General features: G+C 42.2%; 2 protein-coding genes across 4 annotated transcripts in view; one reads left to right on the top strand and one right to left on the bottom strand.

Annotated features, from left to right (window-relative positions):
- gdap2 (ganglioside induced differentiation associated protein 2) overlaps nucleotides 1-13,793 on the top strand; it is a 39,730-nt gene extending 25,937 nt beyond the window's left edge. Inside the window, exons 14-15 of one of the 2 annotated variants that reach the window (XR_008341727.1) lie at nucleotides 543-804; nucleotides 12,680-13,793. Coding sequence is in view for 1 of the 2 variants with exons in the window: in XM_053439035.1 (XP_053295010.1) it covers nucleotides 543-584 (42 nt within the window). In the remaining variant the exon portion in view is untranslated. Of the gene's footprint in view, nucleotides 1-542; nucleotides 3,469-12,679 lie in introns of those variants that run through there. The other variant, XM_053439035.1, reaches the window with a different exon arrangement.
- Nucleotides 13,794-15,159: 1,366 nt separating this feature from the next.
- On the bottom strand, nucleotides 15,160-25,932 carry tent5c (terminal nucleotidyltransferase 5C). 2 transcript variants are annotated; one of them, XR_008341728.1, is made up of 4 exons: nucleotides 25,784-25,932; nucleotides 21,677-24,835; nucleotides 18,792-18,985; nucleotides 15,160-15,735 (listed from the first exon to the last, which is right to left on the bottom strand). XR_008341728.1 is itself a non-coding variant. In XM_053439036.1 (2 exons), exon 2 carries the CDS (start codon nucleotides 24,811-24,813, stop codon nucleotides 23,653-23,655), a length of 1,161 nt encoding a protein of 386 aa, XP_053295011.1. In that variant the 5' UTR covers nucleotides 24,814-24,835; nucleotides 25,784-25,932; the 3' UTR covers nucleotides 19,586-23,652. The 2 variants fall into 2 exon arrangements, 1 of the variants encoding a protein (XP_053295011.1); XM_053439036.1 differs by lacking the exons at nucleotides 15,160-15,735; nucleotides 18,792-18,985 and having other exon boundaries at nucleotides 19,586-24,835.
- Between the last annotated feature and the right edge of the window lie 1,424 nt (nucleotides 25,933-27,356).

The raw sequence follows: 27,356 nt of genomic DNA, 5'->3' as shown, positions 1-27,356 counted from the left end.
TACCGTTGATCATCTGTCAATCATCGTATAAAGCCCGCCCTGACAATCTGATTGGCCCGGTCGGGCCATAATTTTTCCTCAACGGAGCGACTCCAGACCGAACTGCCCGACCTAAAATGTTGTGGGCGGGGCTAAGTTCGTCTGGCATCCAGGCTATGAAGCTCCTCCTGCGTCAGTGTTTCACAATAGAAACTCTTCCAGCACCGCACAGAGCATCCTCCAGTCCCTCCAGGCTTTTCATTTCAAACAGGTGTACTGACAGCAACTCAGTCACGGTGAATTAAAACAATATTTGTAATAAAATGTGATCCGAAAGCAGAACATTGGTGGATATGACTTAATGCTGATGCTGGGATGATGCCCGTTTTTAATTACAGTTCTTTGTTATGTCCAGTGACCTCAGCTAGTATTTCAATACTGTTGCTTGATTTAAGCCTTTAAAAAAGCCTCTTGGGGCCCGACCCTGAACCCAACAGGAAATCTGCCATTTTCTATTTATTGGTCAATTCGATGTATTTATTTATTTGTTTCCTCCACCTCAGATGAATGGACCCTACCGTCCCACCAACTCCTCCAGTCTGTGACAGGCAACCGGCCGGACCTCTCTGCCGGGGGGGACAAAAACAAATGGAAGCTGGATGACATATGGGGACATCGGTGTTGCCCGTGTTGTCTGACCTCCTCACCTCCTCGTCAAGGCCCTGAAGCAAAGGGCGGGAGGAGGGTGACTCTCCTTTTGTTCCGTCCCTTATGAAAAAGGACAAAATGAACAGTTGCAGGCCACGTTCAGAAGCTTCTGGCGCGGTAAGCGGTCATTCTCACTCACCACAGACTATTTCGGGATCTGGTATGGTTTTTGGATTATGCCTTACACCGAGGGTTCTTACTCAGCAGTTTCCTCAAACATCCCTGAATATGAAGCATCGTGTCACGCCGGACAGTTTCTTAAATTGTGCCGCCGTATCACATAATCTCGCAAATGTGTCCGACTTGTTTTCCCCAAATGCTGGAGGTGCTGCCTGGATTTCCACACTGTTCTATCCTTAGCCTGCACAAGACTTATGCTGCGTTTCACTTAATCAGATGTTGGGGTACGACATTGTAATAACAATCCTTCCTGTGGTCACACTCAGAAAGACGGGAAGAAACATTTACTTGAACGACACATTCATCAAACTAGTATTTATCCATCTAGCAAATTCAAGGAAAAGTTAAACATTTTCTTATGAAGGTCAATACCACTCTCACATATGACCCAACCATTTAGTTAATCATCCAACTGTAGCTGTCGCTTTTACTCTTTTGTTTTTTACACTTTTGTTTTTGCCTGGATTACACAGACAACATGTGGCACATTAGTTTATGAGCTTTAAAGGTGAAAGTAGGCAGATTTTCTTACAGAGCCCGACGAGCTGCAACTTCATTTTTTAATTCCCAATATGAAACATTGTTTTTCCCGCTTGTAGCTAATGCTTGACAGGAGAGCATATAAGGATATTTCCTAATAGGTTGAAATACTCTCTAAGCTTTAAATCCATGCATATTGTTGTCGGTGATGTGCTGGAAATGTTAATTAGGAGAATGTGAAACTCTGCTGACATCTGCATCACTTAAACACGGTTGGTGTCTGGCTTTTCTGTTGCTTCATCTTATCATTTCTCATGTGCTTCTGTCTACAACTCACTTATTAAAAGTAGCAACAAAACAGTAAATCCATCAGACAGACAGCAGATCAATCGTTTGAGTGTCAAATGTTTACTGGTTTCAGTCCCTCAGTTGTAAGAATTTGCTGCTTGTTACGTTTTATAAGTTTCATACCTTTGGTCACGTTAAAATTGTTAAGGACCACACCCTATAGGCTGGATGCATTGATCAATAAGGGCGTGAGTGAGAAAACCTCTCTTCTCTAGGATCGCTATGTGAAGATGCTGTTACTAGTCTTTCTTGAATCCTAATTCTGTCTTCAGAAGCATCATGAACCTTTATGTCTCAGCCTGGAGTTCAAGAGAGGATATACAGGATTACAAACGATATTCTTCTATTTCACTACTTTATTGCTTCATTTATTTGCTTCCAAATCGTCTTTTAATAGTCATGATTGCTGGAAATTTGACAGCTAACATTCAGTGTTTAGTATAACTCACTTTGTTCTAAGGGAACCCAAGCCAACAAGGGTGGGAACTGCTGCTTTTGGTCCATTCTCACTTTCACCTTATGAAAGACACTAACATTTGTTAATTTTTTCTTTTTTTCTTTGCCAATAGAGCTTAAAATCTTTTGTGCCTATTTCTTAAAATGAGATTATAATTTTTTTCTGGGTTATTTTTTCTGTATTCTAGATTATTATTTCTTTTATTTGTACAGTTCGTGTCACTCTTCTTCACTTTTCCCAATATTCACCCCTGGGATGACTAGATCGGTGGGTTTCTCTTTATCAATGCAAATGTAAATCGAATGTAGTGATTTTTCCAGCAGTCATAATGTAGTAGACCTCGTCGCTCTGGTACCACAAGAGTCAACACTATCATCATATATGTAGGTGATTGTAACATGTCACGGTTGGCAGGGATTTCATTTTTACCTGCATGTAGTTCTCTCCTCACCAATTCTTGCCACACACCTCGTCCAGACGTCAGGGATCTGCAGCTTTAAATCATTCCAGTTCCGGTGCTGGCAGCAATGGCTCTTAGTGGTAGAGCTCTTGTCCCGAGATGTCCTGGCTCACAGAATCCTGATGTAAGCAAGTCTGCTCACACACACACGAAAGTCACGTGACACCATCATGCAGAGTTCAGCCTGAATCCTGAGGCTTCTCACATTGTGACTGACACGTCGTTAGATTTTGTAGACTCATCCGCCGGGGAGAGGTTTGCTGTGTCAGCGGCTCAAGGACATTATGGTGACTCCTGCACTCAAATGATTTAAAATACAGTTATTTACTCTGTCAAGGACATTCATAAAGGTCATTATTCAACTGATAAATGTTTTTAATCATATTTTTTTTTAAGTAAAATGGAGGAAGAACACATCCAATGGATTGTTGCTTTGAAATCCTGCATCTACAAAATACCCCTCATGCTTTAAAGAAAATAAAGATTTAAAGACTGGGTGTGAATTTAAGAATGTTATAAATACAACTGCGGAGAATTTGAGTAAATCTTTTGTTGCTGTTTTCCCTTCAGTCGCTTCCTCAAATATGAACGACCAGAAACGACTTTGGATCAGAGAAGTCGTTCATGTTAAGTTCATCATCAGAACTGTGATCATGTGAGAATGTAAATAAATAAACAATGAGCCAAATTTTAACTTTCTGTATTAATATGATCTTTTTGTATTATTATTTCAGTGATGAAGTGAAGTGAGGAATGCGAAAGGTTTGGAGGAAATGTTTGTGTTGACATGTCCTGGTTTGTCGTTTTCTTTTCTTTTTTTACTTAAAACTGATTAAAATAATTTTTGTAAATGTGATTTTTTTTTTTTCCCCTTTCCTTTTTGGTGATGAAAGCCACTGGTTGGCCAAAGAATTGATTGCAGGAAAGTCGCAGTATAATTACTTGAAACTTGATGTGGTCATAGAAGAAGTCATTGTCAAGAATCCATGGAAAGTTTCTGGTCACCTAATAAATTTCTTCAGATCGGCTGCCCTGTCGTTGAGCTACCATTGTACAAAATAAAATAGCTGAAATGGGGGAGCTGCCCTCTTGTGCTTTTAGTGTCACAGTTGTGATTGTGGAGTGGATGTCCCATCCGCTAATATGGAGGAGGCTGGGTTTGTGACATACACTGCAGCCAGCCACCATGCTTAACTAATAGGGACTTTTCATGTTGTCCATTTGTAAATACAGTCTTCTTCATCTAAGCTGCAGTTGAACTCTTGTTTGTGAGCTGTGTTCTACTTGCTTTTCTTCTTTAGAGGTTCTTTTATTATATTTTTTCCATAAATAACACCTCTAATTTAACATGTTTAATTGGACCTGAGTGATACTTAGTCAGAATTCCGAGCAAACCAAATACTCAGAAGGGATAAAAAGTGTGTATATACTTAGAACACTGTGTCAGGAGCTGGGCTGAATTCATTCCAGCCACGAATGGAAAAGAAGATCCATCATTTGCAGCTGATAGGTGATGAATGAATAAAACCCTGGTTTGCCAGACTCCAAGTCGGCTAGTACATGTTGGTGGACTTCCACCTGAACTACAGTCAAATTGTTCGGTGAAGAGGAAATTCTTCAAACAGCGTTTACTTGGAAGATGTTTGAAGGAGACTTTATGTTTCAGAGAACCTCCTGTTGCTTGAGTTCAACCCTTTCAGGATGAGTGTCTGCGCCGAGAAGACGTAAAGCCATCACCCCTGTCTGCCACTCTGTTCAGATACGGGTGATTTAACCCCCTCCGCGAATCCTGAGCATAGAGAATCCATCTGCAAGCAGAGGGAGGATGATCACCAAACCATAAAAATTGAAGGTTTCGGTGCAGGGAAATAAGAATCCAAAGGAAATCCTGCGAACGGAGTCGTGCGTCATCAGTTAAAGTCTTGCTGGTCTCTAAAGTAACTCTTAAAATGTTAGAACCAAAAGGTCAGAAAAAACTAAGGTCAAGAGCCACAAACTTAAGAGGTTTTATTATTTTTGTATTGTTCTTGGCATTAAAGAACCTAGCATTACCCTGGACAAAACCTTGGAGCCATTGTGATATTATTACAAAGTGATATTAGGCTCATAAAATGATACTCACAGTTAGAGTCAGGGATGTGAAGACCAAATCACACAAAGTAGCTACAGAGGAGATGTTGCATTGATGTTGTGTCAAAAGTATCAGCTGAAACATTTACTAAAGTTTAAAAAGGAAAAAACACGTTATACAAGGGAAAGCTAATCTTTGAGATGGTGACCTCAAAACAAAATATAATAACCTTGAAAAAAAAGGATTAAAATAATAATAGTATAATAATTTAAACAAAAAAAAAAATGAATGCCATAAGAAGAAAAGATCACGTCAAGTCAGTTAATATAAAGAATGGGAACCATAAAAGTGAGATTAGTAAGAGAAAAGCAAATTAATTTTTAAAAAAAATATCGAGATAAAAGGCTGATCTTTTAAAGGGATTTAAAAGATTTCACTGATCTGCAAACCTTATCTCCTTGGGCAGATCGTTTTAAAGTTGGAAACCTGTTGCTCTAGTCACAAGTTTCTCAACAGTTGACGATTCGGGACCTTAAAGGGGGAATATCGTGATTAGTTTCTGACAGTGCAGTTATATACTTGACCATCAGCTTTATTCACTATATTGTTGCATTGGTGGTGTATGCCACGCACATATGGTTAATGGTCGTTAATGGAAACAGATTGATCTTTGTGAATGTTGGATGTAACAGATTTAGCTGCCAACCTGAGATCTGCAGCCTTTAACCACACAGACTGAGACACATTAAGTGTCCAGGTTCGAAGGAGAAGCAGCAGGTGTTGCACTCAGTGTGTGATTTCTATTCCATCAGTCTCACCTTCCCTCCGCAGAAAAACAGCATCATGTTTCAAGAAGTGAAGAAGTGCTGATTAAAAACCTCCAACCTGCATGTCTGCTCTCCGCTCTCTACCTCACCACCGTCTCTTCACCTGCTCCCATCCTGCTGACCCTTTTTCATCCTGTCTCATCTTCCACTTCTTAATCTCTCTATTCATTCCTGCTGGATTAGAGCCCTGAGCAGGAGATGAGGATGGGAGGATGCTGCTCTCTGTTCTGTAAACAAAGAGCTGTAGCAAGTGGACGAGCAAATCCATCTTTTATGGACCCCCCTCTGTGACAGGCAGGGATTAGCTGCTCAAAGGAACAAAGCAGACACACAGGAAACCTTCGGTCAGTGTTCAGACGACTCTAAGGAGGGAAAGGGGTAATAAATAAAAGTTACTTCTTTCAATTTTCATGGATTTACAAATGGCTGCTGTCATACGAATTAACACAAGTAAAGCTCATTTATCATCACGTCCATCCTCATTTGATTTCTCCAAACCTAACTGTGAAAATAACAATTAGTAATTTAATGGGGGGGTTAACTAGCTGCATAGCAGTGGTTTTAAATAACAGGCTTTTGTTCTACCGACTTATAAACCTCAGAGTTCATCACTCAAACATCTAAAAATAAAACGATCATGTGAACAAGCCCACGTTTCCTCAATTGCGTTTGCATTGAATTTAAACCGTGGTGACGTTAAACAAACTTGTTGCTCTGAGCTCAGACTTTATGTAAAATGTCGTTTTAATTAAGAGAATGTCACATTTTAGTTCTAACCTTTCTCTTATAACATGAGCTCATTGTGAGGAGCTGGACAAACTTCATGGGATTTTCCCTTAAACCGACATTTCACTTCATAGACTTCCTGGAAAAATATTTTTTTAGACCAAACACTGACTGAGTTTTATGAACACCAACACTTCTTTTATCTCAGCAACACTACTTTTATCTCTCTTTGGTTAAAAGAACAAGGGAAATGAATAGAAACCTTTTTATTACCATATGAGTTAAAATGGATGGACTGGTGCTTCCTCTTTCAAACAGATGTTGATGGAATCGAGTGATTTATTGTTTATCCCTCAAAGCTGGAATCACACAACTTCTGTATGAGGCCAAGAGAGAATTGATTCAGCTTGTTGATGGAAACATTTCCCTCACATCATTTTGATGCAACATTTAACCTTGTTTCTTTCAGTGTGGATCTACAGTGCCTTGCATAAGAAGTTGACATCTGTTGGGTGCATAAGTATTCACCCCCCTGTGTCCATACTTGGTAGAACCCCCTTTCGCTGCAGTTACAGCTGCAAGTCTTTTGGGGTATGTCTCTACCAGCTTTGCACATCTAGAGATGGAAAGGTTTGTCCATTCTTCTTGGCAAAAAAAGATGAAGCTCAGTCAGATTGGATGGAGACCGTCTGTGAACTGCAATCTTCAAGTCTTGCCATAGATTCTCTATTGGATTGAGGTCTGGGCTTTGACTGGGCCATTTTAAGACATTAACATTCTTTAATCCAAACCATTCCTTTGTAGCTCTGGCTGTATGTTTAGGGTCATTGTCCTGCTGGAAGATGAACCTCCGCCCCAGTCTCAAGTCTTTTGCAGACTGCATCAGATTTTCTTCAAGGATTTCCCTGTATTTGGCTCCATCCATCTTTCCCTCTATTCTGACCAGTTTCCCTGTACCTGCTGAAGAGAAGCATCCCCACAGCATGATGCTACCACCACCATGTTTCACTGTTGGGATGGTGTGCTCAGGGTGATGGGCAGTGTTGGGTTTTCGCCACACATAGCGTTTTGCATTGAGGCCAAAAAGTTCAATTTTGGTCTCATCTGACCAGAGCACCTTCTTCCACATGTTTGCTGTGTCTCCCACATGGCTTCTGGCAAACTCCCAACGGGATTTTTTATGGATCCCTTTCAACAATGGCTTTCTTCTTGCCACTCTTCCATAAAGGCCAGATTTGTGGAGTAGACGACTAATAGTTGTCCTGTGGACAGATTCTCCCACCTCAGCTGTGGATCTCTGCAACTCCTCCAGAGTAACCATGGGCCTCCTGGTTTCTTCTCTGATTCATTTTCTCCTTGTCCGACTCTTCAGTTTGGGTGGACGGCCTCCTCTTGGTAGGTTTGCGGTTGTGCCATATTCTTTCCATTTTCTTATGATGGATTTTATGGTGCTCAGAGAGATGTTCAAAGCTCTGGATATTTTTTTATAACCTAACCCTGCTTCATATTTCTCCACAACTTTATCCCTGACCTGTTTGGTGAGCTCCTTGGTCTTCATGATGCTGTTTGTTCAGTAATGATCTCCAACAAACTCTGAGTCCGTCACAGAACAGGTGTATTTATACTGAGATTAAATTGCAGACAGGTGGACCCTATTTACTAATTATGTGACTTGCAAATGTGACTTGTGAATGCAATTGGTCGCACCAGATCTTTGTTAGGGGTTTCACAGTAAAGGGGGTGAATACATATGCACTCAACACTTTTCAGATTTTTATTTGTAAATAATTGGGAAATCCTAATGTAAAAAATGTAATATTTCCCCCCACTTCCAAATGATGCACTATTTTGTGTTGGTCCATTACATAAACTCACGATGAAATACGTTTTAATCTGTGGTTATACCATGACAAAATGTAGAAAAGTCCAAAGGGGGTGAATACTTATGCAAGGCACTGTACCTGGTTGATTGACTTTTGCTTGTTTTCAATATTTATGATAAGTTGAACAGCTCACGTTCACATTTACTGTACCGGCGTGATGGTTGTGTTGGTTTTCTCATTGAACTGCAGCTGTTTGACACAACAGTGTGACGACACATCAGTGTGTGCACCTGCAGGGAGGAAATGGGGGACGGCAGTGAAACTGGATGATTCACCCGCCGGCTCCTTGAACAACAGAAGGTTCACATGTTTGCACTTGTTCAAATCAAAGATCAATACGCGGCTGACAAGGAGGCTAAACAGACAAAGCAGCATCAAACGCAGACGTCAGTGCAATGAGGGCTTGTAACTACGTGGTCAGCACCAGGGTGTGGATGTAATCAAGACTGTTCATCACCACCATGTGCTTCCATCAGGACCGAGAATCTGCTTTGAAGCAAAGATTGAGACGGAACTGAGTGACCCCTTGATTCATTCAACCAGGTCGGATCTCCAGATGATGACAAGTGGATTAAAAAGAGCCGTAATTGGGCCGACATAAGGAAGAGGCTGTGTCTTCAGTCAATATCATGGTTCAACCCATGATAAGTGTGGGGGTGCACTGCTGAGACCTCCAAGGCAATACTGAGTCTTTGAAGATGTCTTTTGCTGATATTTGCCCTTTTTTAAATGAGTCATTTAAGGGTTGTGCATTTTATTTACTGTCATTCGTCCAATGTGGCGATTTGTCCCTTGCAACCACTGGTAACCACAAAAGTGTTTGTGATCCCATCTGACCGGTCCAAGATATCTGGTTTTCAAATCAAGAGAAGGGAACACAGAGTTAGAAAAACAGTTTAAATGTCTACAGGAGCAAAAACCAGAGGAAAGTCTGACGCACACCAGCTGACGTGACACTAAAATCAAAGTGCAAGCACCAACTAGACTGCACCAGAGTTTACAGCCATGCAAGCAGCTCTGACCAGTTGTATACATTTTAATTCAGATGCTAAATCAATACTATATTTGCCAAATTAAAATAAAATTGTCTATAGTGCCCCTTTGTCAATAAGCAGGTGTAAATTATTTAAGATTCCAATTCTGGGGCCAACGAAATCCTGAAGACAGTTTCATGAAAATCCATCCAATAGCTGACAAATGTTTCAGTCTTGACCAAAGTAGTGAAAAACTATAAGATGACTAGATTCAAAAGAAAAGAGAAATTTAATGTTGCAAAAAAACAACTTAATCCACCAAAACGACTCAGGTCTTGACGACTGCGATTCTCAACACAACGCCATAAAACACAGTTCACTCATGGAAACTTCTCGGAAAGAGACAGAGTTTTATTTGCGTCTGGAGGCAATACTTTATCACAGAAAACAATTTCATGGAACCCAGGAGTGTGGAGCTCAGCCTGCTCGCTTCTCTGTGTGTGAATGTGTCTCAACTCAGTGGTCCGGCCTGTCTTTTATCACGGCCCAGATACGTGGCAGCTTTTCAAAGTGAGCATGTGCTCGCTTGATTAGAAACGAACGCCCACCCTGGCTCTGCCTCTGTGAGTGGTGCGTAATGTTGGGGGGGCAGGATGGGGTCAGGACACAATGAGGACGTGTGGCCACAAGGGGGACGAGCTGGCTTTTGGGTGAAATATGCTGCCCACTGCTGGAACCAGCTCCCAGTGGATATCAAATCTGCTCCAACCTCAACCTGCTTCAAAAATGAGATAAAACCAGCTCGATTTTCTGGTGACTTCAGTTAATTAATTTTTAAGACGAGTTACTAAGTCTTTATTTTATGCTTCTTCTCTTTATTTTAATGCTGCTTTTATTTCTGTAAGGCACATTGCATGAACTCAGAATATTATAATATGCTATACAAATAATTTTGCTATGTCTTAAATCAACTTGGAATCTGCAGGTTTGAAACTATTCTTTGTCCCCATTTTATTTTTAATTTTATTTTTCAGCTCTGTATTCCTTCAGTTTCTGTTCTTTGTATTTACTAGGTTTTCTATCTTTTTGTAAAGCAGATAAAAGTGCTTTTACTATATGAAGAGATGCTTTCTCAGTGTATTAACAGCCCGTATGGAAACCAGGTTTCACTCAGGATGCATGTGGGATCTGAATGCAGTGCACATACTGTCACAGTATCAATGGTGCAGATTAGCACTGATGATGAGAACCTTCAGTACAACATCTGTGGTATGTTGACACCAGCGAGGCAGTGAGTCATTTAAACCCACGCACGCAGCAAATGCACTTTATTTTTAGGGAATGTGATGTTCCAGTTTTATCTGGAACATTTAGTACATATTGATTTTATAAAGGCTTGACCGCTTCTCCAAAGTGATAAAGGAAAGATTTCAACGACTGCAGAAATAGTCAAACTGTAAACACACTGTGATCCAAACTGAACGTTAAACATCAAACACACAACAAATGATAAATCGCAAACCAACTTCCGATATGGAGCTTAGTACACATAACTCAGAAAGAAGCAAGAAGTCTCACACAATAAGCCAAAATTAAAATGTAATTTAGTGAATTTACTTATAAAGTAGAAAAGTTGTACAGAAGTATTTCTACTTGATGCTACCTGAGTACTACACTACATTTTTTAAGGTGAAATTTATTTCAAAACTGTAGAAAGTGAATTTTACATTAATTGAAAAGTTTGAAAAATAAAGTGCACTGTTCCCAACATTCTTTTATTTTATTTTATGAGAGAGTTATTTTAGAGTTTGAGGTTTTAGCCAAAGAGACGTTTCCCCTTTGAACTTCTCAAATGGTTTTGTTTAAATGTCTGAGGCTCGAAGATCGGAGACGAGAGGAATAATAAAAACAGATTTTTGAATCCAAACTTCCCTCTTCTTCCCTACAGCATCAATGATCTCATCACCCTTCAGATTTATCTGGTGGCTCTTTGGAGAGGCCCGGACTCAACAGGACTAAACGATACACAATTAACTTCCACTTGTTTGAACACAGTGATTGTGAGTGCGCTGGTCTCAGCCCTGATAAACCCTCTGTAAACTACCTGCTCAGCTCCAAACAGGGAGAGTTGGCGACCAGCTGTTGGACATGGTGGAGCACTTAGCAGCATCAGATCCAGATGTTTCCATCAGACGTTTTTCTCAGGTGGAATATTTGGTTCTAATCATAAACAGGACACAAGCATGAAGTATAGACGTAATAGAAACATAGGGATAAGCTTCAGAGCCGTAAATGAAACCTGCGGCTCATTATCACCCTGTCTACAGCTGTAAAACGTCAATTAAAGTATGTTTAAAAAGATGACTGCTTTGGTTTTATGATCAACTTTTTAATGGAGAGCTACCCTGAGGGTGTTTTGGCCTGAGGCGACATCTCGTTGAAGGACTTTACAGCAGCAGCTGAGACGATGGGGATGTGCTGTTACTTCCTATAGAGACTGATCCAGCAGACGTTAACTCCAGCAGCTGTACACAGGGATTCCCACCGAGTCCCGTTCAGGTGGACGCCTGAAACGGCTGCAGCTAAAATGCCTCCAATAAACATATGGAGCCCATTATTTCTGTTGGTCGTATAGTGACACACTAGATTCACAACAGAGTCTCACGTTCAGGAAGTCATTCCAGTGTGTAAATCCGTGCATGAATATGGACGAGATTAGGCCGGGGCCATCTGTTCATTTCCATCCACGTATCGAACGTGGAACATGAAGCAGGCCATGCCGTCACTTTCTTCTGCGCGCTTTGACTTTTATGAGAAAAGTCCGTTTTTGAAGTTGAAAGTGAAACGTTGTGTTAAACATCTGTAAAAAAAAAAAATGTTTGCCCTAGGGATGTATGGCTTCAAATTTTAAATGCATTAGTCACCACTCCCCAGGCGGAAGGCTTCGGAGCAATTTGACAGAGTTTGTGAAAAAAGGCGTCTAAGACTGCTTTCAGAGCACAGACGCTTACACTCGGCCAACAGCTGGGGGATACAATCTGAGGTTTTGCAGCATTTATGGCCAAACACATGCTGAGTTGGCAATGTTTTAGGTCTGAGAGCTCACAAACACCCTAACACACACACACACACACACATCATAATGAATCTGATGCTGAGGTATTTGTGAATCCTCATCATGCATGGATGTGCGAGGCTGTGGCTGTTTCGCTTTACGTAGGTTGACTGGTAGAAAGGGGGACGTGGGCGTGCTGAAGGGTTTTAATGCCACAGTCCTTCTGGGAAACCAACCAGCTGTGCTTTGAAAGGTTTATGAGAACATGCTGCAGCGTACTCCACCCCCTGTCCCTTTCTCTGTTTCAGCCACAGGTCGCCAAACACCAGCCGTCACCTGTTTCTCGGGACCGTGGTGACCTCCTATATTTGGCACTCCTCTGGGGCCCAGCACAGCGGGGGGGGGGGATGGAGAGTGGCTGGGGGTGTTTGCACAGCTTGCCTGATTCCTGAGATGGGTGGACGGTTTACATGAGCTGCTCAACTTCTCACAGTTCTCCTTTTTTTTAAGGCACATTTGTTTCCTTCACAGGTCAAAGTCCAGGCAGCCGCCACATGGAGAGGACGATACTGGGTCGGATGGACCTCCAGGCTGTGACACGTCATTCCTGCCTCTAAATCCTGGTGCATTTCCATGAGTGGGTGTCAGTGTTTGCATGTGACGATGGAACACAGACTGGGATGCATTACATTCAAGATACCAAATGTTCTATAGTGCTGATGAAACTTAGACTGTACGACAGCACCCTAAAAGTGAAGCCAAAGCATCTTGATCAACCCCTGGTGGCTGGCTACACCATAGGTCATAAAAATTGCCTCCTCCATGTTTGCAGATGGGAAATGGACCAAATTGTTAGACCAAAGTACAAATTCAATAATTTGATGGTTTCAATGCTACGATGCTCCTTTTTCTCCAAAGATCTCCAGAGATCAAGTTTATTGATCTCTATGAAGGAGATGGATGTTGATCTTGCAAAAGATATGCTCTCACTTGATGTTTTGATGGTTGGTGACGACACTCAAACATCTTCACAGCTTCATTGAGACCTTATATCCTCTGCAACAAAGGATGTTGATTGTCTGCAGAATTACTCAAAAAACAGTCAAGGCATTTCCACACATCACGATGGAAGGACAGTTCGATGATGTGTGTATAACTTATCTGATAACGGTTCAAAAGAAAATCCAGATCCAGTCAATTTAAAATGTGGTCTCATAAGGCGATAAATTGAGTGTCAGTCTAGTTGCGAGTAAAACACTTTATTGCAGGCAGCTCCAATTGGCATCAGACAAGATCTTTCCTTAAAAGGTCAAAGCTCAAGACTTAGATATTCACCCAGTACAGACCGAACTGTGACCACACGTAACGAAGGCGGGTTTGTACTTTAGTTTTTACCGTCCGTGTCATTTCCTGTGGGCAGAGGAGTTTCCTCTCCATATATCTTCACAACATCTTCATTTGAGAACACACATGGTGAATCTATGGTTTCAGTTCAGTGGGTTTTGATTCTCAGCCACAAACATTTTCACCGTAAACTGTGGCCTGAGTTGATTCCTAACTCGTCTCTACTCGCCAAAGCTGTTCTCCAAAGGGCTGTCAACTTCTGAGAACTTTGTTTACACAAGAATAAAGCACAGCAATTGCATTTGGCGTCTTGGCTCTGATGCCTCAATTCACCACAGCGTAAACTTACAGTAGCTAATCCTGCAAAGAAGTAGCAATGGCTGGAAATGATCACTTCATCTGGAGCCAGTCTACAGGTGGAAATATTCACACAGCACTGACACGGCTTCAAAGGAGGAGGAGGAGGAGGAGGAAGAAGATGATACGGGGCATATTTGCAAAAATGGAAATGTTTGCAAGTGTTTCAGACAGAAGAGCATGTGATGTATAGCAGTGCATCACCATCCATCCAGCACAGTGCACCTGCATTAGAAGGGTTAAAAAAAACATCAACCCAGACTCATTTCATAACCATCATATCACGTCAGGTTTCACTCCACAGCAGAAATCTGTTTGAGCACCTCACTGGCTCACGAGGTGCAATAATCTACTCTGAACTGTTGTGGACTTTATTCCCTGACACACACTGGTTACTATTTACACCTCATATTACCGCAATTTATATGTATTTTATTTAGCCCACTAATAAATGCACTTTGCTGGATGGATGGTGGTCTTGTTAACTTCTGAGAAGTTAACAGCACTTTGGCGAAGCCCCAGTTAATTGACGTCTGGACTCTGTTGGGGGAGAAAGTGTGGCGGTCATCACTAGTGTTACAACAGCTTATCGTCTTCAACGGAATCAAACATAAGTGGGTAGGTTTGTCAACACACTGATTCACACACAGCAAACCCACAACAAGACACGCACACATGCCAACATCCAGGAAAACAGATGCTATCACAGCTCATTGCTTCTGCATCGTTTGCATGGATGCTGATGAGGTTTCTCAGGGATCGACAGCAGATCAGCTGTAATCTCGCCAAATACTATATAATCTGCTCCAACCCTGAAGCGTCCGCACAGGAAGGAGCAGAGGGGACGTGAAAGTATTTTTTAACAATAATCACCTCACAAATGAGCTTTCGGCTACAAGCCAGTAACCAGCAGCACCTGCGAAACCCTGAAATACACCACATTTCTGTTTGCTGCATATCTGGAAGCACTGCAGCTCAGGACGAAATCATGGTTTGAGGATCCCTGAGACACAGTCCATTCAGAATCAGAAAGTATTTATTGCCAAGCAGGTTTACACCTACAAGGAATTTGCTCTGGTTAGTGGTGCATACAATGAACATAAAAACATAAAACACAGTAAAACAACACACATAAGAAAAGCAATAAAAAGAAACAATATATATTTACTCACTATTTACTTCTTATTTATTTAGACATAAACATATTATATATATATATATAAAAATATATATAATAGATAAAAGATATAAAAAGTGAAGTAAAAAGTGAAATGCAAGATGCAAGACAGTGAACAGTGTCAGATTGCAATATGCAATGATGAGTCACTAAAGCATTACTCTGTCCCAAGCAGTCAAATATCAGTAGGCCTTGTGAAACTCGGGTGAAAGAAAAAAATAGTTAAGTCGTGATCTTTGCTGTTTATTCAAACATTGTTCTCCTGTCTGGAACCGTCAATGAGGTAACAAGGGAAATATCAGCCGATCAATGCGGCATGGTGGGACAGTGGGTAGCACTGTTGACTCACAGCCCAAGAGACCTTGTTTGGTCAACAAGTCTGAAGGAATTTTAATGAAGGTTACAGGAAGGTTGTATTTCTGTTCCTGTACCTCAGACAGGCAGTATGAAGGAGTATGGTGGGTGGACATGTGTGATATTGGTTTAGGAAACAACACCTTGTTAGTAAAAGGTCATGGTTTGGTTAGTAATGAGTCTTGTTTTATCTTCTCTCACCTTAACCAACTGCTGTGAAGATTCACACGTGTGTAAAATATAGACTATAAATAAAGATGTGTCCTCCCACTGTCTACAAACACTGCCAGCTCACACATTTGGATCTTGAGTCTGCGCAGGAGCGTCCAGGAAATGGAGCCACGCCATCGAGATTCTGGAAATACAAGAGCCCTGACCAATCACAAGTTAGTCTCAGTTGTCAATCATGTTTCACTGCATTGTTATGTCTAACGCGTTAAAACAAGACTTCTGAGCGGCATGAGCACGTGAACAGACATCAGTGTGATGAGAACAAGATACAATGACAGAACCCATCTTAGTGCGTCCTGTTGCTCTAACTGCCATCATGAATATTTGTTGACCTCTGAGAGAAACCTCTGTGTGTGTGAATCAGAGACAGGTGGACACACAGTGACTGTTGTGTTCACTCTCCATTATCTCACTCTCTGCTATGAACACTGGTGTCGGTATTTTTCCAGAAATTAAGCATTGTTTGACCTGGCTAGCAATGGAGGGGGGTTTCACTATGTGCATGTGTGCTTGTGTGCGTGCCTGCATGTGTGCGTCTGTGTGTGGTGAGGGTGGAGGTGTTAGGGGTCCTGTGTTTTTGTTGAAACACCCTGATAAAGACCAGTTGTCATCTCACTGTGTTTCTCTTCCTCTGAAACAAAAACTAAAAGGGAAGTACATGTGTGTATGATATATATATATATATTTATTTTGTATACTTGTATATACTTGTATATGGTATATTAACTCTGCCTTTTCTGGTCAGATACAACATTTTTTCCTATTAAGTTCCCAGCAGACACAGTAACTCAGATACCAATAGGTCTGGTGCGTACCTCCACCAGGGCCCAACATTCTCCTTAAATTCAATCAAGCAGCACCAGATTTCACACATTCATAGTTGTCAGTTCCCTAAATATGTCAGATGTTTCTAAATCAAGAGCCATGAATTACTCCCTGCAAAACTGGTGAAAATGTCAGGAGAAACATCCTGTCTCACACTTCCCCCTGATTCAGATCGAATATAAAAGATAAATTCTTCTCTGTATCACATCCATTTACCAAGTATCTTGGTATTCGTCCTGTAGTTGTGTGAAATCTATACAAACAAACCAACAAACATGTAGTCTCATCTTTGTCAGATTAAACTAGAATGAGTACTCCTTCAAGGCCCAACAGTCTCCTTAAATTCAATCAAGCTGCACTGATCACACACTTACAGATACTACTCCTTTTAAAACTGCCTGATTTCTTTGTATCATAGTATGAGAGTTATTTCATTGGAAATTAGTGATCATGTCAAAATCTTGTGTTAAAGAAAGAAAGATAATGGATCCGCCTCAAAATGCAGTAGATTATTTTTTGGCCTTTGTCCCACCCCTCCACCAAATCTGCTCTGTAGTTTGTGTGTGATCCTGCTGACACACAAACACACAGCAATGAAAACGTGTTGACAAAGGGAGAGGGAGGAGGAATAAAGACATAAAGAGACACAAATAAGAAGGAAAGGGTGGAGGCTGTCTGGAGAACAGTTTGAGCCAAATCATCGTTCAGTCTCACTGTCGTCATCAAGTCCGTCAGTGAGATGTGGAACCAACGAGTCTCTGAACCAGAGAAACATGATTAATGTGTGTGACTGCTTTGATCAGGGTCATGTGTTTCATATTGAAATCTCAGAGGTTTTCATTACTTTTATTATTGACTTCAAATGAAAATATTTCAATATTAAAAACTGGTGACTCCAGCATTGATAATGAACCAGATAGGGGCTCGGAAAATCCACCTGCTGCTGACTGGACTGTTTAAACTCAGTGATTTGCTTCTATGGTGATGAGATTGTGATGAAATGTTGCCAAAATACTGGGAGATTGTTAAATTAAGTTAGTCAAGTCAGTCCGTTTGAATTAGCAAGTTGGTTAAGATAAATCAACTTGAGTTGGTGAAGTCAGTCATGTTAAGTAAAGTAAAGTTAGACTTGATAAATCCTCTCCAACAGGAAACTGACCTTTGTATTTGCCATCAGTTTTTTTACCATTATAATACCATAGCCATACTATGAAATCATTAGATGTTATAGATATTGATAAGTTACGATACATTGTATGTAAAAGCAAATGTATACAAATGTTTCAGGACATTGAAAGCCTGCTAAATTGATAGACACAATCTAAACTCTCCCCCAAATCAGAGAAACTGCGGATTAGTCAGGGTCCTAAATTCACCAACTATTAAAAAAAATACTATCTATGGTGGTTACAGACGTTATTGACAAAACAAGGATATTTAGAGAGCAGAAGAGGTTTGTCTTGAAAAAACCGAGCCACTTTCATCACTTAAACTTTGCAAACTTCACCATTTACCGAAGTAATGTCACAGCGATATTTAACCTCTCACCTCTTAACTAACCCTCAGATCAATATTTACAATCGTGGGCGATGGTTCCAACTCTAAATCAATTGTTGATTGACTTAAAGAAATCCTGAGCGCAAGGCAAGATCAGCTCATCAGAACGATTCTCGGGATTTGGGACTGGTTATGACAAAGTAAAAGCTGCATGAAGCTGGTTTCATAAAAAACAGCTTTGTCACACAGACACGAAGGGAACAGGTGCTGCTTTGCAAATGATACCGGGAACTGCTGCGAGAAACTAGTGCTTTCGGGGGACACTGCTGATACAGTATATTGCACATAAAGTTTTATTCAAATGTATACAATCAAATCCGATTTTTTAATGATTAAGCAGACAACTCAAAACAAACTTGAAACTGGAGTTGAGGAGGCAGAGGAAGAAAGGAGATTAACTCCGGGTTGGATTAAAAATAATAGGTCAATAAAATCTATAAAGCAGCATCAGCATGTGGACGGAGAGGAATTGAAAACGAGACAGTGAGGGCAGATTGCTGCGTCACGTCTACACAGTGACTCATTGCCCCCAGATAAGTCAGTGAGTTTTATGAATGGCAGCTGGTGACTCAAACCTGAAGTGGGCTGGGTGGGGGAGCTTCCTGTCTAAATGGAAAAAGGCATAGCAGGAAAGCGTGTGTGATGGGGAAAACACATTCTCACCTCAAGTCACAAAATCCATTAGCAGTGAAATCCTCATCACCGTGCAGAGCCTGTGTTGGTGTAAATGTGCAGCGAGGCCGACACACTCTGGATTAAAAGCACAGTTCTCAAAAGCAGAGTGAAGGCTGTTATTACCCAATAAAACCTCTGGCTCGAGTGTTTTCCACTGCACCCAGATCAGTGAGACGAGGCCTGAACGCTGTGAGTGTCGAGCGGACGGAGCTCCACCGCTAACTGCCTCCACAGTGATGGAGACGGAAAACATCCACGGTTCAAATCAGCATCAGGATGCCCACAAGACCTAAGTGGAGGAGTCCAAGAAGTCAAAGCTGCAGATACAAGATGGAGGAAAGAGACATGTTGATACCCATTTCCGTAGGTGCACTCAAGATTCATATATATTCTTAACGATCATCTTAACCAATTTTACTGCAACATAAATACCAAATATTTCATTTGGAGCCAGAGTAGGGATTTTAGAGTGGAGTCGAAGTATGTAAGTCCCACCCATAGTCAAGCATGAACCAATCACAAGTCAGTCATGACATTACACTACATTTTAATAGCATCTTTGCAGGAGGTGTCAAGGGGTCAAGATAGATTCGATCTAGAGGCTGATCCAGGCCTAATTAACAGATATGTAGGATTTTCTTCCATTAGATGCAGCTCAATAGAATCGAAGGAGATTTGTGGGCATTGTTGAAAAATGTGCTCCATTTTACCATCTGTTTTTAACGTAAAAATATTGCATTTTAATGTGTTAGTCCAACTGGTCTGACACTTCAATGCTGGAATGGCTTCAGCATGAAAAGCAAGTTTAACTAGCGAACATGAGAATTATCAACACACTTTTACACATAAATCACCTGAAATATTTGTTTAACAGTTTGAGAAGATGCCAGTGAACAGAAAAAGCTGAAGCAAGATGCTGCATTTAATATTCTTTATTCATTATTTCCTCTTCAAACACATTTTCCTGATGTACACGTACATTTCCATTCAAAGGAAAAACTCAAGTGAGGTAAAAGTGCTGATAAATGAAATAGTATAATAGTCGTAACCATCAAAGTTTGTGTCACAATCACAAAGCTGACAAAAGCTCTTTTGCATTAACTATTTCAAAAATAATATATATATATAGTGCCACAAATTTCTTACCCCCCCCCCACTTAAACTTGCACATCCACAAGCATCCCATCATACACCCATGCGAACGAGCACACACATCCACGCATGAACGTAAACACAAATCTGCTGCAAAAAGAAACAAAGACTTCACAACTCGCCACACAGAAACTGTAGGAGAGCGTCCACACGGCCTCTTTCAGTCCTAGGGTGCAAGACTGAGTATCTAATCCACAGCTTCCTCCACACCCTCCTCTCCCAGCAAAGGATACATCTACAGGTGTTGGGAAGAAAGACACCCACAACACACTGCACTGATAAACAAAGGCCCAAACCATTGGACCACCAAAAGGCGAGGTGAGTGAGAAGCAACGGGATTGACAACACTGACAAGTTTACAGCAGAAAAAAAAGTGGGGGTCAGGAAAACTAATAGGCCAAAAAAAATACACTTCATCCTCTTTTTCCCACAGTTTTTACATAGACATAAATACATACGCCAGCACCGACGAAGGAAGTGATTTCGTACGAGCCCTGCTGCCTATATAAAGCTTTCATTTTTTCATCAACAGAAACTTCAATCGTCAGAGAGAAAAAAAAGCTGTAATAACCGTAAACATGTGAAGTTAACGTGTACACACACAGGATTAACATTCCAGGCTGGCTCACCATTGAATGTCTCGTTAATCTAAGTTTGCATCTCGTGTTTTATTCTGACCTCGATCGCGACAGAATTAAGTGAGCGATGAGAACATGGAGGCCTGAGAAGAGACTCGTCCTCTCCACTCACGGCAGACGTCAACCTGCAGCTGTGAGCCGCGGCATAACCGGAAAACTGGTACTGAATGTGGCCTCAATAGGATGGTTACAGGGGGGGGAGCGATTGAGTTTTTGGACCGACAATCAAACGTTTCGTCCCCTGAATTTAAAGGCAAAGATCGTGTTAAGTTTAAGAGTTGGGCTTTTGGATGACACTATCCACCGGGTGATAAGGTTTCAGAGCATATGAACTCAGATAAAACCCTGACGTGAGGCCCGAGCGACCTCAAGTCTGCTTCCTCAATCAGGCCGGATTGACCCGAATGAGAACATTAAATTCAGCTAAGACGAGGAGAGTCAGAGAGAAAACACGAAAGACAGAAGTTAAAGGCGAGTAGTAAGAGGTGCCGTCTTTATGTCAGGGGGAGATCGAACCAATTCATCGTCCCAAAAACTAAATGGGGACAAAAACAAAGCCCTCATCAACACACTGTCCCTGAGAACCAGCTCAACTCCCTCAGAATTTGACAACATTAGCTTATTTACATTCCTCTCAGGTGGCTGGGTTAGAAGTAAAACAAGGCCCCTTTTTAAAGTGCGTCTGTGAGTACCGGCTCTCTGCTGGGGAACCTCTAGCTACTGTGCCACAGAGCGGCTCGTCAGTGCACTTCAGGTATTGCATTGGTTCGGATCTGGAGAGAGCTGTCAGCAAAAGAACAAAAAAACTAACTAAATTTTGTCAGAGCTTAATGATTGGCAGACTTTTAAATCAAAAAGATGTAAATATGGAACATCTGTTTAGATGATCACAATGAATCAAAAGCTGGATCTCAAATTTGCCGATGCAAGACTGAAGTCAACATGGCTTCCAGAGACTGCAGGAAACGACAAAAGAGGGAGTCAAACAAAATGGCAGACAGGAATGACAACACAGGAGGGGTTTCAAGGCACAGAAGTGTGTGGGACTGATACTAAAAAGAAAGAAACAAAAAACTCAAATTCAAACCAAAGAAATTTTACTCCCCAACCAAATACATGAGCATTTCCCCAGAAACCAGGATCTAATACAGCGATGACAGTGGTCATGATTAGGTTTAACTGGGGCTGAAAATAAAATAACCTTTTGCCAACACTTACCCTCCTGATCACCATAAAAACAAAAACTTTAAAAGGCTACATCATTTTCAAAAAAGTGAAAAGGCACTTGATTGCTTCAGTTGCTGGTTTTAAAGCAGCCTTTGGTCCAGAGTGAGAGTGTGGCACCTCACTTGTTGTTAAAGACTACGGCAGTTCCTACACCAAAGCTCAGCCTCTGAGTCAGCACGGCGTGCCCCTGCCCTGGGCGTGACCTGCAGAGGAGGCCGAGCAGGCCTTCCACTGACCATTCTCAACCAGCCAGGAGCTGGGAGCCAGCCAGATAACAGTCGCTCCTGGTTATCTGCGGTAAACATGTGCTGCAGTGAGACGAGTGGCAGCAGCAATGCAGTGAGCGAGCTACGGCTTCAAAGAAATGGGGGGGCTTACGACACAGCAGCTGCCACTATGTAAGAAGTTTAAGAACAACTCCGACATGGATGCTGCGACGTCAGGAAAGCAAAGAGCAGAGATTACTGGTTTGGTTCAGAGCTCCGCCCAACTGCTCGTAACACCACACTGCAAATGTTCAAAATTCACAGCTAATAATACGTTTGGCCAGAAATAGAAATTCAGAATAAGGGGGTGCGGCCTCGTAGCTCAAATCAGTTGTGGCTTCCAGGATAAATCAAAATTCACTAGGGGGGTGGTGTCCCTCCAGCAGACATGTTGGCGTTTCTCTAAACATACCAAACTCTACTGGTGTCCATGACCACAAAAGGTGTTCAAACACTGGTGGTCCCAGCAGGGACCAGGAAGTGATTGTGTGCCCCCCCGCACTGAAGGTGGCGGTACTGCTTCTGCTGGCACACCAATCCCTGGCTCCCTTTCCCACCTCCCCCAGGAAAAAACTGAAAAAAGGATAATTATAGCCGGCCTTTATTTTGAGAGCCAGTTGCCGAGCTGCGTCAGAGGAGGATCCCATTTCAGGGCTGCCGTCGAGCCTGCAATGGCTGTGAGGGACGACCCTGCAGGGCCCACCATGTGCTGCTCCTTTTAAGGGAAGGGACAGTCACTGCAGGACTCCCAGCCGGTTCTGGCTCCAGGCAACAAGGACAGCCCCACAGTGTTCACTGCGTCAGTCACACCCACCCTGCAAAAGCCAGGATTTGGACATGTGGCGGTCACTGGTGAAGCTTTGGCAGTGACTTAAAAAAAACTAAGCTCCTCACTCCTCCTCAGTCGGAGGCCTACACGGTCTAACTACAGTTTTAAACTCAAAGTACAGGACTGAGTAAGCAGGAGAAAGGGGGAGGAGGGGAGCTCGTCCTGTACTGAAATTCACAGTGGAAAATAAAAAATATACACTTTGTTTGCTTATTCACAAATCACAGGCACTGCCGGTGTATTAGAGTGTGTCTGTGAGAGATATTTACAAAATCCATTAAAACAAATCTGTAAGTCTCGCTTCCCCTTCATTTCGGATTTGTCATGCATCACCTTACATTATTCCCAAGTGTTTAACACCAGTGCTGTTTTTTTTCTTCTAATTGGGCTGAAACATTTTATATCGTCTCTTCCCAATAACAGCATTTTGTCATTATTTCAGTTTTTTCAAATTTTTTTTGGGGACACCAAATTCAGGCTATAACGTTTTCTTATTCCCTGTCTACAAAAAAACAGCCCATATACTTAAATAATTGGGAGATAAAGCTGGAGGTTAAGGCACAAAACAGAACTCCATTAAGAATAAAGTTGATAAACAGGGAAACAACCAAACATTATTAGAGAGAAACCTAAATAACACTTAAAAATATCACTTTCTATTCAATGACCTAGACGCCTCTGTAGATAAGGAATGAGAAAGGATTGCAAAAACAAAGCAAAACACTTGTCCACTTAAATATAATTGTGCCTTGAGAGGAACTTTACATTAATTGCCTCTATATCATTTTTTTTGTTTTTTCTCTGCTATTCCTCTATTTTCAAACGCAGCAGTGGCCGTGCCCTCTTCTACATCCTTTCACGTGGTTGTTGACTCAGTTACATGGCAGCCATGTTGGAATGTTCTGGTTGGCCACGTAGTAGTTGCTGAAGTTGTGGTCTCGGACGTATGGAGCTGGCTGATAGTAGCAGGTGACACAGGACGCGTCTGGGATGGCGTTCTGCTCCGCCAGTACCCGGAAGGCCATCAGCGAAATGAGGTGGAGGGTCTGCCGCCGCTCGTGACCCATGAGGCACACCGTGCTCTCGTTGACCACTCGCCGCAGGATCATTAGGTAGTCGTACTTGCTCTTCTCCTCACCTATGAAGTGGCTCTGAAGGTAGGCCTCCACCTTGCGCTGCTGCTCACCGAGGTCAGGGAAGTCAATGAAGAAGCGTGAGCACATGTACCGCTCCAGGCCTTTGAACTCCTCCTCGCTGGCCGGCCGGAAGTCCCTCACTAGCAGATTGCAGTATTTCAGAAGGCCGCCGCCCCGGATCTCCTCGGGCCGCTTGGTGGCGATGAGCTTGTTGCGCAGGTGGCTCAGCGCCATGTTGAAGTCGCCGTACACGCTCTCCCCGCTCACAGTCGGGTGGAAGGCCTGTGTCATTGGCGTCTGTGCCAGCTCGTAGTAGACGAGCATGGAGTCCAGCACAATCTGAAAGGAGTCCACGCTGAACTCAAACTGCCGGCGTATTGTGTCCACAAACTTCAGCTCTACGTTGCGGCCATTGTTGTTGGAGAGGGAGATGAGGCTCCAGCGGTCCTGCTCTGTGTTGACCTTCACCAGCTTCTGGACGTAAGCCTCTTTCAGGGTCATGGGAGTAATTTTATCTTTGTTCACTCCCTCAGGCAGAAAGTCCAGCAGGGTGCCCAGCACCACGTCCTTAATGACGCGGTATTCTCTCTCGTGCGGCAGGTCCACCCTGAAGATGACGTCCAGATCTTTGTAGCTCCAGCCAATGTCCTGCACCAGCACGTGGCTGGCCGTGGAGCCGTTGAGACGAATGTCCTTCACCCGGATGCCCCTCAGCTCCAGGCGGGTACGCACCCAGGCCACAATGTCTTTGAGGCGCACCTCTAAGGTGGGGAAGTTGCCTCGTCCGTGAACAGGCACGACCGCGGTCAGCACATCATTGAGCCGGCTCACTTGCTCCCAGGACAGAACACTGACTGAACTACTCTTTGATTCCTCCTTGTTCTCCATCTTCTCCATCTTCGCACAAGGTTCTGATTAACTAAGTTGACAGGAGAGAGCAAACAAACGAGTGTTAGCTTCAACCACAATCATAAAACACACTGAAACATCTCCACAAGAAAACAAAATCCTTCAGCAACAGTCAATCAGGGATGTGACCACTTTTGAAAAATAAAATCTATTGAACAAAAAGTTTTCTGCCTGTAAACAGCAGAAAACTAAATGAATTCCCAAATGGAAGAGCTGACCATTAGGTCTCTAGTAAGGGAACAATTTGTCAATCAATTGTTTAGGTGGTCGGTCGATAAATCTCAAATCTATGTCTCAATATGTTGGTTTTTTTCCTGCTCAACAGTCCAAAACCAAACGGTAATACATCTCAGTCCATACATGGGTACAAATTCTCAAACTATTCAATTGGAGTTGTTGATCATTTTAATGTCATTATCGATCTTTTAATAGTCGCCCTGTCAATAACAATTTCAAATATTGATAAACATTAATGGACTATAAGGTTAAATCATGTGAAACATCATCATCCTCATGTTCAGCACGAGCGCTGCACAGAGTGAGCACGAGACGACCCGTTCACAGAGGGGAGCGCGTGAGGCTTCCAGAAACAGCGGAGTGCACGAGCGTGGCGTTTTTATTCTAGAACAGACGCACGCGGGGTTAAGGTGCACGTGGGAAACGTTAAAAGGCACGACACACAATTCACCAAACCCCGATCTGCTCCAGCTGATTCATCAGCGAGCCCGCAAACTGCGTGGAGAACACCGCACTGCGCTTTGAAGGCCACTAACCGTGACTCGGTAACAGTTTGGAAGAGTCAACGAGGGTTAAAGAATCGAACTGTTGCGGTGAAACATCCCTGCATCGCTCTTTTGAATCGCTGGTTTACGTAAACGAGGTTGTAGCGGTGTGTCCATGCTAACCGCGCAGTTCACGCAACAGAAGCAGTCACATTGAGGATGAAGTCGATACGTACGTTTTGTTGAAAGTCTTCAGAATCCTGAAGAGAAGAAATAAAGTTCGTTCAGACTCATGATCCAGAGGAAACACTCTAACACACACACAGCGGAGGAGTCAGTGTCCGCACCGCCGCGCACACACCTGCTTTATACAGCCGCAGCACGACCCACTCACACCGCTGCTCCGCCGAGACAAAACACAGTCCCTCAGATACCAATGCGCGGAGCGAGCCTCTGATTGGTCGACGGGCATTTTGCGTTTCCAGGCAGACGACCAATGTTGAGGATTCGGTTTATCTGTCAACTGATATCATAATAACAATAATAATAAATATTATTATAACTATTAATCAATCAATATTAAAAATGCTAATAATAATAACAAATGAAAACACTGCACTGGTTTTCCTCATGTCAGTCTACTTATTTGTTTAAATGTATCTATTCTTTCTTTATTTTTATTGTATATTTATTGTATTATTTAAAATGTTTTTTTAAGTAATGGCCTTTACCTACACTTTGAAGTGTTTTTCACAGAGCCACAGACTAAACATGGAAAACAGGTCTCCACTTCCCCCACCATCACTACCAGGTACAGAACCACGTCTACTTTGCTTGAGGCTATTTGGAAACAGAACCTAAATCATACATTCATAAGTTAGTCTGTAAATGGATCAGATTCAAGGGATCACATTTATTAATGTTATAGATTGTAAAGAAAGATGTGTCTCCACCATCTCCTGTTTTACAAAAGCAAAGCCAAAATATCCTGGATACGAATGCTGCCATCTTGTGTTGGCTTCATTTGGAGCCTGAGTCTGGCTGGAGTCATGGGGGTGGAGAAGTGGTATCAAGGTGTTAGTCTCATCTGTTTCATCTCATTCTTATAGCATCAAACAACCAAATTGAACTTATCAGAAACATTAACCCACAAACACATCAGGGTGATGAGAACAACCTGAAATCACAGAGAAAAATGTATTCAATGTATTCTCTGACTTTGCTTAGCAGAACCCCCCCCCCCCCCCCCCCCTTCCCCTCACTTCAGAGGTGTGTCGCTGTGAATCATGCAAAGAAACCACGAGAAGGATGCAAATGTAATGATTCACTGGAACGTAAACCCCAGGTATACACAGGAGAGTCCCCCCGAAACAATAAGAGCTTGTTGCTTTTATTTTGAAACAGAAACATTTGATAATGACAGATTAAAGTGTAGAAAACAGAGAGAGAGAGAGATAGAGGAATGAAACCAAGATCCATGGTTGTGAAAAATGTGAGATACATAAATGGCGTGAAATGTATTTACTCGTTGGTTAACACCAAACACAGGCACCATTGTTTGTTCTCACAGGAAAGCAACACCATCACATTTAGCAGAGCGGGTAAATCCATTATAACATTAGATCATATCACAATATGTTTTTTGTCATAGGACTCACTCCAACCACGTCTGTAGTTTATAATTGTCCTTTCTAATTGAGAACATACAAATACAAACATACACAGAAATATCCAGAATATATAAATACAAATATCAATAAGGAAAATTGAGGCACATCTTCAAGGTAATAATTGTTGTCCGTGTAATGC

Source organism: Pleuronectes platessa, chromosome 14 (assembly GCF_947347685.1).
Source record: "Pleuronectes platessa chromosome 14, fPlePla1.1, whole genome shotgun sequence".
Taxonomy (NCBI): Eukaryota; Metazoa; Chordata; class Actinopteri; order Pleuronectiformes; family Pleuronectidae; genus Pleuronectes; species Pleuronectes platessa.
The sequence above is the reverse complement of the archived record's forward strand: the minus strand, read 5'-3'. Positions and strand labels throughout refer to the sequence as shown.